Below are 16,009 nucleotides of genomic sequence, written 5' to 3'. Positions count from 1 at the left end.
CATCCAATCAAGCTTTATGGCTGCGAAACTTTATCACTAATTTGCGCATCCTTGATGGTGTTGAAAGACCATTAAAGATATTTTGTGATAATAAATCAGCAGTGGAGTATTTAAACAACAATAGGAGCACTATTGAAGCAAAACATATAGATATTAAGTTCCTAGTAGTTAAAGAAAAGATTCAGAGTGGACATATTTCGATAGAACACATTGGCACTAACTCCATGATTGCGGGTCTACTCACTAAGGCGTTAACACCCAAGGTTTTTCACGAGCATACTGCTCATATGGGTGTTACCTTACGTGATACTTTGATTTAGTGGGAGTTTGTATTTTGGTGTTTTATGTAATAAATATTGAGTTGTTTATGTTCTGCAGAATGCAGTTAATGGACTTTTATTTTAATGTCACTCTATTTTTGTTCAATTTTCTTATTATGGTTTAACATTGAGTTGAGAAAATTGGAATCAATCTCGTTAGAGATTGACTAAGCACTAGTTAGAAATAGACATTATATAGATCACATTATATGTAATTTTCATGCCACTTATCTATGCATTGATTCATGTCGTTGAATATATTTGTGTGGTGACCATGGAAGGTTTAGTCACGTAAAGTTTGTGACGAATGCCACTAGAATTTAATGTGTATATAGTAGACGGACCGAATTATTTTGGTAAAATCTAAGGATGATAAATAGCATAAAGTTACGCACTCAATTTTTGTATAATTGATTATGGATTCATATGAAGCCCAAGTGGGAGATTGTTATTATTATTTTAATAATTATTATTATTTTATGGGCTACATATAAATATATAAATTATATTTGCTATTTATTATATTGGGTTAAATCAAATGATCAAAGAAGAAACCCAATTAGATTTTAATGTATTGTATGAGTCTAATAAATGGATACCTTATATCAGAACCAATTAAATTATAATGAGAGATTTAATTAGATTGTATATAAATAAGGTTATAGTCCGGAATATATTAAGTATGTAAGGAGTACTTGGTTGAGGAAGATCATAATCAAGAACAATAGAGATTCAAATACCATAACAATTATTGTCTTATGAATTCAGGTATATTTTCGCATTTCGATTAATCTCAATAATTAAATATGATAATTACGGCGCTTATTTTTATTTTAGAAAATTACGTGTTTGTAGAATTATTAGACCATGTCAATTGGTCAAAGGCTGAAACCCCGAAAAACACTTATATTTTCGACCTAATTTATTCCATCAATAGATACATAAACAGATGAAAAAAGAGGAAACCCTACTCAACTCGTGAGTTACAAGTGACTTTAGGTCAAACAAACGCCGCCTAGCTTGGTGTACACTTCTACATCTCAAGTGATAACCAGGTCCTTATTTCAAAAAATATTGTTGTACTGTATGTATATATCCTCTTTGTATTTTTTTTTTGTTTTTTAAGTTTTTTTGGTACCATGTACTCGTAATTGGATAGTTTGTAATAGGCTTTGAATCAGTTTTTAGTTAGTCTCATTTTGATTTATGTTTCGTATGTTAGACACCCTTGTAATTTGATTTTTGAATTGTCACTTGCCATTTAGTACTCGGAGTCCTCGGGGAGTACTCCGTCCGAGTACTCGTTACTCCATGAAGTTGTAGATCTTCATCCAGTTGAAGATGTGGTAGAAACTGGTTCTGGATACCAGGATTTTTGATCTAGACAAGATGCTTAATGGGAGCTGTGGGAAGCGGCGGTAACTAAATATAGTTCTCTAATGCTTGGCATTTATGGAAACCCGGGAGTTGGGACGAAGACATGGAGAAGGAGATCTGGGATAAGGTCTCACAATGCACATGGACGCGATAGAATTGCAATAGCAGAGCTATGGATCTCGCTACTTCTCTGATATTGTCCGGAAATTCATCATTCTTAACTCCAAGTGAAGACAAGTACATAAATTTAACCTTAGAATGTTTCTTGATCTTCCAATTTGTAAGGTACCGGCCTGTTGCTAACTGGGTCTATGTTGTGATGCGGTAAGTTGAAGATACATGGAAAACATGAGAAGATATGTCTTTGCATCCTATTTTAACCTATCAATACAGATCTATTCCAACAATGTTTTCAACTTTGCTACTCTCAAGTTGATCAAGTGCATCCTTCAATACAGAGTAAAGGCAGGACTTGTTGTGCTTTACCAACCTCATGTTTGAGTTGTAAACGTGCTCACAAATGGTCCTCTCGGAATTGCATCCTTTAACCATGGCAAATGGATGACTGGCTTTATTGTAATTCTATCTCTTGTAATGTGCATTGCCCACATTTACTCCGGTGACCTTGTCGAAGATCCCCTTCTCCGGGGCAACTTCCCAAATTTGCTCCATCTCTTGGTGAATGCCAAGTATCAGAGAACTATTTGGAGTTACTACCCCTTCCTAGAGCTTCCCTTAAGAATCTTGCCTAGATTAAAAATCCTGGAATCTAGTATCCTGTTTTTGGTACATATTCAACTGGACGAAGATTATGCAATTCCATTAGACAGGTTATCCTTCCCAGAATCTGTGAGTTCAGTTACCGTCTTGGCCTTCTATACCGCCTCCATACCCAGTCGAAAATGGGACAGGGTTAGGAATTGAATGTACATGTAGCAAGTGAATTTATAAATCAAGAGGAAACTCTGGCCTAAATCTGTATACTTGTATATTTCTGTAGCATGCTGTTTTCTGTTTTCTTCTCATATATATAAACAGTTTATGTTGTTTTTATGCGTTTTTGTATCATATTTTCGTTAATTTGAACATATTATTAATTATACTGACATAATTTAAACAGAACAAGGGACATGAAGTCCAAGTGTTATTCAAAGAAAATTTTAAAGAACTAAAATTGAAGAGATGCACACGTTACACTTTCCGTGTATTGCAAACTTTCTATCTAGATGGAAAGCTGTGGAACTGCCTGCTTACGAAGTAGAAACACCTTTACTATCAGCATAAAGGAGTTGCAAAATAGACATGAGATATATAGGCTTGGGTTCAAGAGGGAATCTTTAAAAATGAATGAAACAATGAACTAAACTGACTTGCATGAACCACAATATTTTTTAGAAATAAACTAAACTATAATCGGCATGGATGCAATTGTAGCTTTCAAGATAAAAGCTATATCTTGTTGAGAAGGGGTGTTTAAAACAGGACCTTCAGTAATCCTCAGTTTGCATGTTTCTTGTTTTTCGATATGGACTTTTGTTGTGATGAACTCAAGTATTGATAGAAAGAGTAGTATACCATCATCTTGAGCTTTACCGGTTCTATCCGTTATTCCTCTCTTTTGCAAGTCTCGGTGAAACATAAATTTATTAAATGAATCTCTGAAGCAATTATTTCAGGCCAATGAACATGTCCAGGGATGCATATGACGGTTGCCAACAGCTCTTCCTGAAATAGGAATTTGTTTCGCAAATCCAATTTATTTTTACTGTAGGTTTTAAAAAATTATTGTTTTGTTATGTTTGTGTCATTTATGATTTTTCTTTACTGTTCAGATAAGAATATTGAGATCATTAATTTCTGTGATGAAGCCAGAGTAATTGGGTAAAGGATGAAAGAAGTTGTTACTGCCTCGTTTAAGAATGACGATCTTTTTGTTATTGGTAAATGTGAATAATTACTCGAGTCATCTAGCTCCGTATATATTACTAAAAAACATTTCAGTCAAGAGCCTAGTTCAGAACAGAGTAGGATAATCATATCAAAATTTTATGCCTTAAGATATCTGTTCTTGTTAAGATAATATGGAAATGTAGTATTATTGTTATACTCTTTCAGTTCAATAGTGATTCTGTCAGGTTACCCTACCTTGTATAGCTTATTACATCATGTCAACAGTAGAAGGAATCTATTTTAGTCTGTCAGTCATAGAAGACTAGAATATCGAGTTCATTTACAAGGATGTCATTTTAGATCTTTCAGCTTTGTAATTTGGATGACTTGAGTATCTGTTCGTTTTCCTTGATTCCCATTTTAGTTTATTGCTAATTTGATATGAAAACTCTGACCCCAGATTCGCCTCAAAACCGGTATTTTGAAGACGAAGCTTTTATTGGCTATCTAAAATACCTTCAGTATTGGAAAAGGCCAGAATTTATAAGATTTAAATGTGATTTATATTTTTTTAGTTCCTTTCTGATCACCTCATCATTCATGTTTCTGCTAACTACTAGTATTATTTGGCAGGTATACACTATACAGGTATCCACATAGCATCTTCTTTCTTGAGCTTCCCCTAAATGAAATTTTCAAAAGCAATGCACATCCTGCCAACAAGGTACCCGTTTCAAAGTCACCTATATGGAATCTTTTCCTTCTTAATTTCCGCAAGTTTGTTCTCAGTTGTGTCTTACGTGTATACATATCAGCAATCTTAAGCTACTGCTCACCCTCCAGCGCTGCCTACATTGGTAGTTACTTCTGCTTCTTCTCTGGTTCCTACTTCAGCTGCAAGAGCCAAACCTTCTCCTGTGCAATTTGCTATTCTGTCTGGATCTTATCTTGCAAAGAATGATCCTAGGCATGACGGTGTAGATCAAAGAAAGCGAAAGTAAGTTTTCTTTTGACAGTTGACCAGTTTCTTCGATTTGATTTTTGATGTAAAATTATGATATAATATATACCGATTACAGGCAAACTTTCATATGTTAAATATAGCTCTTTTCTACTAGTAGTGTCATGTAGGTCTGTTCCTAGCTATGTTACCTTAAATCTTTATTTTGCTTAATTACTCGGGTTGGACACTCGTTACTCAAATATGTGTATGATCAAATATGGGTATGAACAATGGACACCTATTGTTAGGCAAAAAAAGCATTAAATTTACAAAAAAATTGCTGACTTCAGCATTTGAACACGTATTAATGTTACTAACTTATGTTAGGCACTTCCAGCTCAGCCAGGGTAAGATAGTTAACTAAACTATCGCAGTAAAAAAAACTTGCAGGGATATCGATGTTTTTTAGTAGTGTTCACCAAATAGACTTTCACATTATTAGCGAAGCAAATCCTTTTTGATTCAAACTCTAAAATTTTGTATCGATCAGAAGAGGAGGTAAGTATAATGAACCATTGTTGTAAAATCGTAAAGTGTTAAACAATAATAATACAAAAAGTATATATTAACAATGCAAACAGCTGATAACACTCCCTTTTGTTATCTATAGGAAAGATGGATGACCACTTGTCTACTCATGCACAACTTTGTTATGGGGCAGAGGAACATGCCCTACAGATGGTAACATCTTCCTTGTTTTAATTTCTGCCATGCGACTTTTATTTGAAGAAGTTGCAGACCCTGCTTTATTTGATAAATACTTCTTTCAATTTCAGATAATGTTTTTTTACCATGGTCTTTAATAGACTTAATTTAACATATATTGTTACTATTGTTACCATGGCAAGGTTTCCTAGTATATGCACTTAAAATGTTACTCAGGGTTTGTTTTGTTGCAGTGGGTTTTGAGTTTTGCTTTGTTTTGGTGTTCCTTAAAGTCTAGGCTCTAGAGGATGAATACGTAACCACTTGGAAAAATGATAATTAATAGTTAAAAAGAGTCGGCATCATAATATTCAACGTATTATCTGTATTTATTTTCTGCTGTGTTGTTTTATAGAGAATATAATTCCATTACTAAAATCTGCAGCTATTGCATAATGACAGAAGCATGCAAGTAATGCAAACTCGTATAGTTGAAACAGGGACTATAGAGTGAAGTGCAAATAAAGTTGCTGTTTAATTTATGTGTTCCATCCTTTACCTTTTAGATTAAGTGGCTGGACCACTGTTACTTTAAGTAGATTGCAGTTCGCATCCCATAACTTTTAGGTCTCGTCCTCCTTTGGTTGGAACACTTGAGATCGTGACACGTTGCACCTCAAACTTTCTTGTTCACTGCAATCGAAACCCTTTTTAATATGTTCAGTCATGCAGCTGCTAATGTTAAATGAAAGCGGTGATATTATCTTTGAATAATGAAGATTCTCCTACGCCCCATATTTTTGTCTCATTTAATTTTTCAATGCTGAATGTTCAGTCTATAGGCTTCTCTACGTTAATGCCTTGTACAGCGAGACACTATCAACGTTGTTGCTGTCACACATTCAATCTCCAAGGACATGAAATTTGACTTGGGGTCACGAAGGTATGTAGCTGCTTGTGCGGCTTTGAGCAAAGTCTTAGCTCGAAGAGCCTTAGCTGAGAAGATACACAATGTGGTCTATACACCAAGGAGAGTAGAGAAGTTGGAAGGTAAAGTTCTTATTGTGCTCGAGCTGTTTATTAAGGATAGATTTTATGTTAAAATGCAAAGAAGAAAAATAAACAAAGAAAGTTCAAGAAAATAGAAATCTGGTGTGACAACTTACACCTACACCTACAACTAAGAACTTTAACACTGATTCAGTATCCCGTCATCTATAATTTTCATAAAAATATTGTACTATCATTCTAGTGGTTGATATAGTTATTCCTTTAGGAAGATACTTGCAAAGTTATTTGTTGGAATGCACTTTATATTGACCTGAAATGTGCAGGTTAGAATTTCGAATGTCTTTGCTAGATGTATAATTGTTGCTGGAATAATTATTAGTTCAATACAGAAGTATGCAATTTCCTGGATGCTATATATGTTAAAAATAAGACAATTGCTATTCTAACATTATTTTTCGTGGCATCGTCGCAGAATTATGATAAAAATTTATGATATAAATTTAAAAGGATGTGACCGAGAACGTATTACATATAGTCTATACTCTCTATAATGTTTTATAGGGAACTTAAAGAAACGATTGAACTCTGAGTACCTTTTGTAGATTTTTCCTGCACAGATTATTATTATTTTATCTTGATTTTGCCAAGTTGCACACCTTGCTATTGACGCTCTTACGGTTGATAATGATTTGACATGTTTCAGTTTACTAGCTGTTTAGAGCAGCTGCAATTTTCTTGTGCACGCATATGATTGAAGAAGTAATTAGTAGATGCCAACTGGTTTATTCTGTGCATTTCATTTACAAAGTCTGACTTGTGAACATTTTCCAAACTATTCCACTGCTAAAAGCCTTCCTTAATAATGCTAAAAAGGCCGCAGCAGTGCGCATCTTCTCTCTTAAATCAACCTACTAGTTTCGTTAAGCTGCATTATGTATATCTTTTGTAAACCTTTATGCATGCTCTATTGTGGTTCTTTATCAACTTGATATTAATATATATATGTTTCCTTTTTCTTAAAAGACCATTCTGTAGATAATGGCTTTCCCCTAGACTTCAGTTGTACTGGCTCTTGTGCAGTTTTGTGGGGAAGCCAGTATTTGTTTTTTTTGCTCTGGTTGAAATTTATGTTTCATTCTTAGTTGTTGGTGCTTGATTGCTTAAGAAACCTGTCTTAACGAGACTATACCACAGTGTCCGCCTGTCATGTCGAACTAATAGCAATGTAGTGTTTCTGAGAGCACGTTTTAAACAAGTGCTGCTGTATGACATATAATATGCAGAAATCTGTGAAAACTGTAGCATTTGATTTTTCTTTTCATGTACCAATTGCCTTTACCATGTTGACACTAAAGGCTCATGAAATGGAACTAGATATAGCATTAGAGATTGTTAAACTATCTGTAGTTAATTGGGGATTTGGAAAATTCAGATTCCAATTGATAGTTTTGCCCTCTTTTCCTTATGTTTTTCTCGCTCCTTTTATTTATTTTAGGGGTGTTTTTTGCAGCAACTAGCATCATGGACAGAACAATCAGCATTAGGGGATGTTTTTCGAGTGCATTGAAGCGTACAATTTAGAGCTTAAATCCTCACCAGAAAACCTGAAGAAACTCCTTGAGCAGTTGGAGAAAACGAAGATATACAAAAAGAGAAGTCCAGTTAAAACAATCTTCGATTAATACATATAAATAAAACAAGTATGTGCGTGAGTAAACGAAATCAAATAGAGAAAGAAAAGGTATAAACGGAAGAGAGATCCATCATCTAATAGTCAAGAAAACGGCTACAATCCACTTTTTTGCCCCAGCGTCCTCGGTTTTATACTTATGGTCAAGTGATTCCGACATATGTAGTCGGAGTGCTTCCAAGCATTCACAACATACAAAGTCTGTGTGTTGCTCTCGCCAGTGAGCAATGGTACCTCTTCCTTCAAGAAGCGATCCAGATGCAATGTGGTCAGATAGAAGTGCATCTTTTGCTGCCAACGTTTGAAGTTCGTTCCGTTGAACTTCTCAGGTTTTTCAGCGTGTGCAGCAGACACAGTTGGCATAACAGGTGCAACAGGCATCGCATGTGGGACAGAAGTCACATGCCCAACTGACGTTTGACCCCATCAGATCCTACGATCTGTGCGTTAGGGTTAATAGCCTGCTGGTGAACCCCATCAGATCCAGCGATCTGTGTGTTGGGATCAGCCGTCATGTTTCCAGCGTCAATCACAGTTCGGTTCTCCATAGATCTGTTACTCAACAATACAAGCAGATACAAATGTATCAGTCGCAGATGTATAAAATAATTAGCTTTAAGATTGTTAAAACAATCTGCGATTAATACATATAAATCAAACAAGTTTCTGCGTGAGTAAACGAAATCAAACAGAGAAAGAAAAGGTATAAACGGAAGAGAGATCCTCGAGTACAGTTGAAACTGTCTCGTTAAAGTTATTTCGCCTCTCACCGTATGTGCGAGTCGATAGTCTCCCAAGATAAAACGAACGGAATTATCACCGACAGAGAGAGAGGTAGGGTTTGTATTTAGGAGGACGACTGTTTATTTTGAGTGAGTGAACCGTAAACCCTATAACGAAAATATATAGGTTTAGAGAAACGTGTGCACTACTTCTCTTATTTAATTAAACGTGTTAATTAAATTTAATACGAGAGTCAATTATTACTCGTAATTGAATCGAATTATACCGAATAATGAATATTTATTTAAGAGCCCAAGCCCAGTGGAAATTAAATTAGCAAAACTAGTCCGTGATTATTCGGGCCAATTTTCTGATACATATCTCGAAATCCCATAATTTGCACCTCCTGCGCGCGCACGTAGAAGATGGAGCAACAACTTGCTAACACTTTTAGACACTACTAAAATGTTGTGCTATATAAAGGAATGGAAACCCCTTTTCCATTTCAACGTGGGATACAAGTTTTTCTTTCTACATTTCCACCTTTAAGGAACCAACTTTAGATAATTACATCTCATTCATCCTTTAACTATTTTGAGTGTTTCAAAGTGTCTCGTAAAACTATCACGGAAGAAAATATACTCCAAGCGTCACTCACTAAGAATGACTCAAAATGACTTGACAACGTGGGGCTTAATATCCACATTTTCCAACAAAACCTGCAAACAAGTAAACAAGAACCAATAATGGAGGTCCCGTGCCTCCGGCCAAGGCATCCCGTTTGACAAACGCACAACATATCATCTTTTAATGCAGCTTTTACGTCTGTGAGGCGTCGTTGGCACATGTAGAAGCCAAGCCTCCTTCGCACATGCTGTATCCTGCTATAGTTCAGGACCAATATACAGGAGCAACAGCATGAGTCCACCAGGCAACAATATGCTTACGCGCCTGAAGCAACATTTTCTCATCTAGCAGTGTCATATCCATGAGTTCCACTAAGCTATCCCTGCATATGGAAAATGGCATGGCTCCAGTAGTACTAAATGTCATTTTTTCAATTCAATATATTTTTCCTACAAAGCTTTAGATCCGTCACACACACTTTCGACATGAAACTACGAAAATGTTGCAACATGTATTGAATAACTCTGTAAATTATTTTGGACAGAAAAATTGCGAAAATGTAGCAAAATGCATGTTACAGGAAAGTATGAGATGCAAATTGTCACAATCTCAAGTACTGTGCTAAAAAGAAATGTTACCTAAATCTTTGGGAACAAACTGTAAATTTCTCTTTTTCTTTTAAATGGATATTAATGATTTATATTTACATTTTCTTAGTTCCTGACCTGAACAATTAACATATGTGTTTTTTATAATCTTGGGATGTGTTATAATTCATAAAACTTAATTTGTAAGAGAAAAATATTGTAAGTACATACTTAAGGGAGTTTAGTAAGAATATAATTAATTATTTTAAAAATAAAATTGTAAAATTGGTGCAATCACATTAAAAAACCCAATTTGGAATTGCAAACAAACAAAAACAATGAAGGACTATTCCAGCTGGGTTATTTGATTTGGATATCAGTTCGATTTTTTGGGCTTATTCATGGGCTTCTTTTCCAATGAAAAAATAGTATGAAATGGATAGAGGAGACACGTCAGTCAAGTCAAGTGGTATTTACACACGTGAACATGATTATTGGTCATGGAGTAATAACTTTTTGCAACACCTTACACGCGGAAATTCGGCAAGGAAAAACTTTTACGCTAATGTAAAACCCAAAATTGAAATTACGATATTTGTTAATTATTTCTTGTTAGCTTTTTTCTTGTCAACTTCGATTCTCACCCATTACCATATTTGTTAATTAAATATAATTTTACTCGAATTCGTTTTACTGACTTAGTTTGAAAAAAGATTTCAATTTATTTAATTAGCCGGACCAATTTGACTAGACACGTGAAATTAATAAAGTCGAGTTTGAATAGCGTTTAGGTTCAATTTACTCTAAAATGAAACATTATAGATGACCCGATAAAATTGGCTCGTTTAGTTAAACAAACCGGCTTGACTTGACTCGTAAAAATAAATGAATTGAGTATCGATAAAAATTTAAACTCGATTATTTAAATAAGCCAACTAAACTTGACTCAATTAAACTCGTTTCAAAATATATTCGGCTCCAAATTAGACTCGTCCAGACCGAATTACAGCCTAAGTTTCCGTGTCCTATCGGCTAATCATCAATTATTCGATCCTATCTTAAACCATATATGCGATTTATTTCCGTTTAGCATATTAAACTCGTCCCATAATTATTATATTCCCCAACTAACAATAAAAAAGAAACATACTTTTTATTTGAAACACAAGAAAAAAAAAGAAATAACATAATAAAATCAATCAGTCGCATAAGAAACATATTTGAACAAGGAGGTTCTAACGTAAAATCTTGTCTTGCGAAAGATCAGGCAGTGGGGCTGTCTGGGTAAGCATCAGCAGACGTGTTATAAAACTCATTTTAAACCCTAACTATTTGGACAAGTTTTGCTTGAAAGGCTCTCAATATATACATACAAATACAACCGTTTTGTGTTTATACATACAAAAAATGAATGCTTTAGCCGCTACCAACCGTAATTTTCGGCTTGCCTCTCGCATTCTCAACTTGGATTCTAAACTTGAGAAGAGTCTTTTGATCCCCTTCAGAGAAATCAAGGTTTTTTTTTTATGATTTTTGTGTTTTTACACTAGCCCTTTTGGTTTATATGTGTTTTTGTTAATGGAGTTTTGCTATAGTTGATCAGAGTAATCAAGGTTTATGTTTTTTGTAAATTTTGTGTTTTTACTTGAGCCCTTTTAGTTTATTTGTGTTTTTGTTAATGGGGTTTTGTTATAATTGAGTAGAAAAATTAAAGTTTGGTTTTTTATATAAATTTTGTGGTTTTGCATTAGCCCTTTTAGTTTTTATGTGTGTTTTTAATGGGGTTTTGCTAGAATTGATCAGAGAAATCAAGGTTTGTTTTTTTAATATATTTAGTGTTTTTACATGAGCCCTTTTATTTTATATGTGTGTTTTTCTAATGGGGTTTTGTTTTGATTGATCAGGTTGAATGTACAATTCCGAAAGATGATGGAGAACTAGTGTCTTATGTTGGATTTAGGGTCCAGCATGATAATGCTCGTGGACCCATGAAAGGGGGCATCAGATACCACCCTGAGGTATTTTTTATATTTCTATATTTTTGTTTATATAAATTTTTATTGATTTTCATGGTTTTGGTATAAATGTTTAGGCTTAATTTGTAATTTGTTGTTGTGGCCATGGATAAAGATCTGATCTTTATTGATTTTGGGTTAAAGATCATGATGTTTGGGGTTTTGGGTTTTAGGCCCCTTTGTTCTCGGTTTGTGGAAATCTTGTTTTATATGCATTGTATATGAATACATGTATGATTTGGTTTAATATGTAATTGGGATGCAATTTTTTAATCTTATAGTACTGTTTGATAAATGGGATTCCAATAGAACTTGATGGTTGTGATCGGAAATGGGAAACTGTTTTAAGTTTACTGTTTGATTGTTTGTGATGGATTTGATTTGTTTTTTAGCAGTAGAAAAGACCCTGCACTGAATTTTTTTTTATGTGTGTGGGTGTTTGTTCAGTAGTTTAAATATGATTTTTTTTACATTCGATGCTGTTATTTAACGTTGCCGCCATGAAGTGTTTGATTTCGATTATATCTTGTCGCAAGAAAGGTTTTCTGTCGTTTCTGGTTGCGGGATTTTTGTTGGTATCATTAATATTTTTGGATTTTTATGCCTGATATGGTTTTGGTTTAACTGTATTTACTTTTGTCGGAATCTTTGCGCATTACAGTCTTAACTTATTTCTTTTTTATTAATACGTTTATTGCTCTAACGGATGCTCTTTAATGGTCTTATCAAGGTTGATCCTGATGAAGTAAATGCCCTGGCTCAACTAATGACTTGGAAAACAGCTGTAGTGGACATTCCTTATGGTGGTGCAAAGGGCGGGATAGGATGCTCACCTAAGGATTTAAGTATCAGTGAACTAGAACGTCTTACGCGTGTCTTCACTCAGAAAATTCATGATCTAATTGGTGTTCAAACTGACGTTCCTGCACCAGATATGGGCACCAATGCTCAGGTTTTGCATCTCGGCCTATTGAATTTATATTTTTTAAATATAAAATTACCTCTAGAGCAGAGTTATTAAGTATATATTGCTATATCCAAAATAATGTTTATTGCAAAAACCCTTTCCCCCTTGAGTTGTGACAAGGTCATCATTTGAATCCCTGCATCCTCTCCCCGTATACATATAAAAAATCTAATGTAATGAAACTAATGTATTTGTATGTGAACATGGCAGACCATGGCTTGGATTTTGGACGAGTACTCAAAATTCCATGGGCATTCGCCAGCTATTGTGACAGGAAAACCTATTGTATGTATTACATTCAGTTGAAACCATTGGAACTTTTTGTTTGGATAATTAAGATGTGATCCCCCATTATAGTTTTTTTTGCTAATTGATTACACACGCACACACGCCAGAAATCGAACTCCTGACCTCCACCAACACTTCGTTGGCACCCATTATAGTTTTTACATATATAACCTATCTAATTTGAGAAATGGTATGCATATATAATGGAATTATAGGATCTTGGTGGTTCGTTGGGTAGGGATGCAGCAACTGGGCGTGGTGTTGTTTATGCCACACAAGCTTTACTAAAAGAACATAAGAAGTCAATTGAGAATAAGAAGTTTGCTATTCAGGTACCTTATCCTAAATAGTATCTGTATGCAGTGTTATGCATATATATATGCATGACTCGTTTTGTAATGCGTTGGTTTTTTCTAGGGTTTCGGGAACGTGGGATCATGGGCAGCAAGGCTCATTCACGAGAGAGGTGGAAAGGTTGTCGCAGTGAGCGATATTACTGGAGCAGTCACAAACCCAGAAGGGCTTGATATACCCGCTCTGCAATGGCATAAAGATGAGACAGGCAGCTTAAAAGGTTTCACTGGTGGAGACGCGATGAGCGCTGAACACTTGCTTGTGCATGACTGTGATGTTCTTATACCATGTGCTTTGGGTGGTGTTTTAAACAGGTATTTTTTTCTTCTACCGGAATATCTTGTTTTTATGCCTTTTCCAAGAAAAATTCTGTATTAATATAGCAAGGCAAATGCCACACCAAGCTATAACAAGTATGATATACTATCATACCCTCACTTATTAAAAGCCGTATAGAAGCATAATATGCATGCATCTTTTTTGTTAATGGGTTGTGTTTATGATCCTTCGCGGATCTTTAGCAAGATAAATCTCAACTGTATATTTTAAATATCTTTAACTTTAGCCATAAAAGGGAACTCTGATTTCAGTTGATGCATTTCTGTATGCCGATGTATGCATATGGCAGGAATATGTTTCTCAACTCGTAAAATACAATGCAATATGGAGTAAAATTTATTGTATTTTCATGCATAGTATTGCCTGATTGAAAGGAATGTAATGCATCGGAAAGAAAGCACGTCAGCCTTACACATTTGAATTATAGGAAAATGCAGTGATTTGAATGTGTAAAACCAATTGTTTTCTTTGATTCAGTTATTAACATTAGAAATCCGAAGCAAGTGCTTGAATCATAGTCTCTGCAAAACTAACCAATTACTTTCTTTAATTTAGCAAGTAATATTGTAAGCAAAAACAAGTGCAACATCAAATGTTTGCAAAAGTAAAATTGGTTAATGTTGTGTTTTATAATTCGAAAACAGTATTTTTGTTGTAACTTTCTGAAAGGATTATACATTACAAAATGAATTTTTTGGTGAATGGTGGCTAAAAATTTTTGGTAGTATGCAGCTTCATGTGTGTGGGTTTGGAAACTATTGTTTCATTTGTATAGGATGTCTTTATGAGATAATCTATATTATACCAGAGTGAAAGATCTTCTCAGCATAATATAGTTACCTGACTGAATTTGCTCCATTTTCTTATCCTCTTTATAAAAGAGAAAATGCAGGTGATGTGAGGGCTAAATTTATAATTGAAGCAGCCAATCATCCTACTGATCCTGAAGCTGATGAGGTAGGCTTATATCTCTATATCTTTTTTGTACTTATTTATCGAAAATGACATACATGATACATATTAACAAAAATTCATTAATGCTGCAGATTCTTGCAAAGAAAGGAGTTGTAGTCCTACCAGATATCTATGCAAATGCTGGAGGTGTGACTGTCAGTTATTTTGAGTGGGTTCAGGTAACATTAATTACTAAAGCAGCTAAGCACATTTTATCTTTTGGTTTCTCTACTCCCTTAAATCTTATACCCTTAAATCTTATACGTGATTCTTGGAAATTAATATGCAAACCCTTCCCTTTCAGACACTTATAGGAAAAGAAAACAACCCTTCTAGAACAAACTATATAACACTTCTTAGAGTTTTACCTTGATGCTGTGTTTTGTTATCAAATGGATGCTGCGAGGAAAAGTTAATATTTAACAGCAGAGCTAAAAAAAGTTTGTTACAATTGTCAATAATTCTTGTTATTGCAGAACATACAAGGGTTTGCGTGGGCTGAAGAACAGGTGAATAAGGAACTCAAAAGGTACATGACAAGAGCTTTCAATAATATCAAGAACATGTGCCAGACACATAATTGCGACCTTCGAATGGGTGCATTCACACTTGGCGTGAATCGGGTTGCTCGTGCTACCATGTTAAGGGGTTGGGAGGCATAATTTGATCAAGTATATGACATTTAATTGATTCTGGGATACTTAGTTATGGAAGTTTTAAATTATTAATGTACCCGTGGGTATAAAATTGGAAAAGACTAATATACAGTCTGACTGAGTTAAAGGTTCCTGTTGGGATACTTATTTCTATATTGCAAATCATGTTTAGAGAGCATCTCCGATTTTTTAATTTGTTACAAGTGAGTCTATCGAAATTTAGATGGTATATCCTGCAGTTTTTGTATATTATGGTACCAAACGAAAGTTTGGTTCATCTCATACTCAGCACACAGGCAGGGATATTATTACCAGTGTTCTGTGAATTCGGGTTCGCACCTTATGGCACGATTTACGGTTAATTCTGCCAAAATTGCAATAACCCAAATATTGGTCGTGCAATCGAGTAAAGAAATTTGAAGTATACATCAAACTCAGGTATCCCTTATTACTTGTGTTGATCTTATTTTTCATAGAGTTGGAAACGGAAGTGGCTTGCACAATTATTTGTCGTGTTGGAAGATCCAACAAATGTACATTGCATTGCATTATCACTCTATATG

The 16,009-nt window shown here is 34.7% G+C and overlaps 1 protein-coding gene and 1 long non-coding RNA gene across 3 annotated transcripts; both read left to right on the top strand.

Annotated features, from left to right (window-relative positions):
* The first annotated feature begins 1,234 nt into the window (after positions 1-1,234).
* Positions 1,235-8,407, top strand: LOC141708696 (uncharacterized). Of its 2 annotated transcripts, XR_012569594.1 has the most exons (6): positions 1,235-1,375; positions 4,221-4,311; positions 4,403-4,584; positions 5,201-5,271; positions 6,071-6,285; positions 7,757-8,407. It is a non-coding gene; the product is annotated as an uncharacterized LOC141708696 (long non-coding RNA). The 2 variants fall into 2 exon arrangements; XR_012569593.1 differs by lacking the exons at positions 4,221-4,311; positions 4,403-4,584; positions 5,201-5,271; positions 6,071-6,285; positions 7,757-8,407 and adding an exon at positions 1,586-2,750.
* A 2,678-nt stretch (positions 8,408-11,085) lies between these two features.
* Positions 11,086-15,624, top strand: LOC141708695 (glutamate dehydrogenase 2). Its single transcript, XM_074512446.1, has 9 exons — positions 11,086-11,388; positions 11,778-11,891; positions 12,619-12,840; positions 13,066-13,140; positions 13,359-13,475; positions 13,561-13,811; positions 14,718-14,793; positions 14,883-14,969; positions 15,267-15,624. Exons 1-9 carry the CDS (start codon positions 11,281-11,283, stop codon positions 15,450-15,452), a joined length of 1,236 nt encoding a protein of 411 aa, XP_074368547.1. The 5' UTR covers positions 11,086-11,280; the 3' UTR covers positions 15,453-15,624.
* Positions 15,625-16,009: the final 385 nt, after the last annotated feature.

The sequence above is a fragment of the Apium graveolens genome, chromosome 2, assembly GCF_009905375.1.
Source record: "Apium graveolens cultivar Ventura chromosome 2, ASM990537v1, whole genome shotgun sequence".
Classification (NCBI taxonomy): Eukaryota; Viridiplantae; Streptophyta; class Magnoliopsida; order Apiales; family Apiaceae; genus Apium; species Apium graveolens.
This window is presented reverse-complemented; position numbering and strand designations above follow the sequence as displayed.

Excerpts from the sequence above, each read along its gene's own strand:
- LOC141708695 (XM_074512446.1), top strand. The coding sequence starts at position 11,281 with ATGAATGCTTTAGCCGCTACCAACCGTAATTTTCGGCTTGCCTCTCGC. Across the intron at positions 11,389-11,777 it reads TCCCCTTCAGAGAAATCAAG|GTTGAATGTACAATTCCGAA; the intron begins GTTTTTTTTTTA and ends TTGATTGATCAG. Across the intron at positions 13,812-14,717 it reads TTGGGTGGTGTTTTAAACAG|AGAAAATGCAGGTGATGTGA; the intron begins GTATTTTTTTCT and ends TCTTTATAAAAG.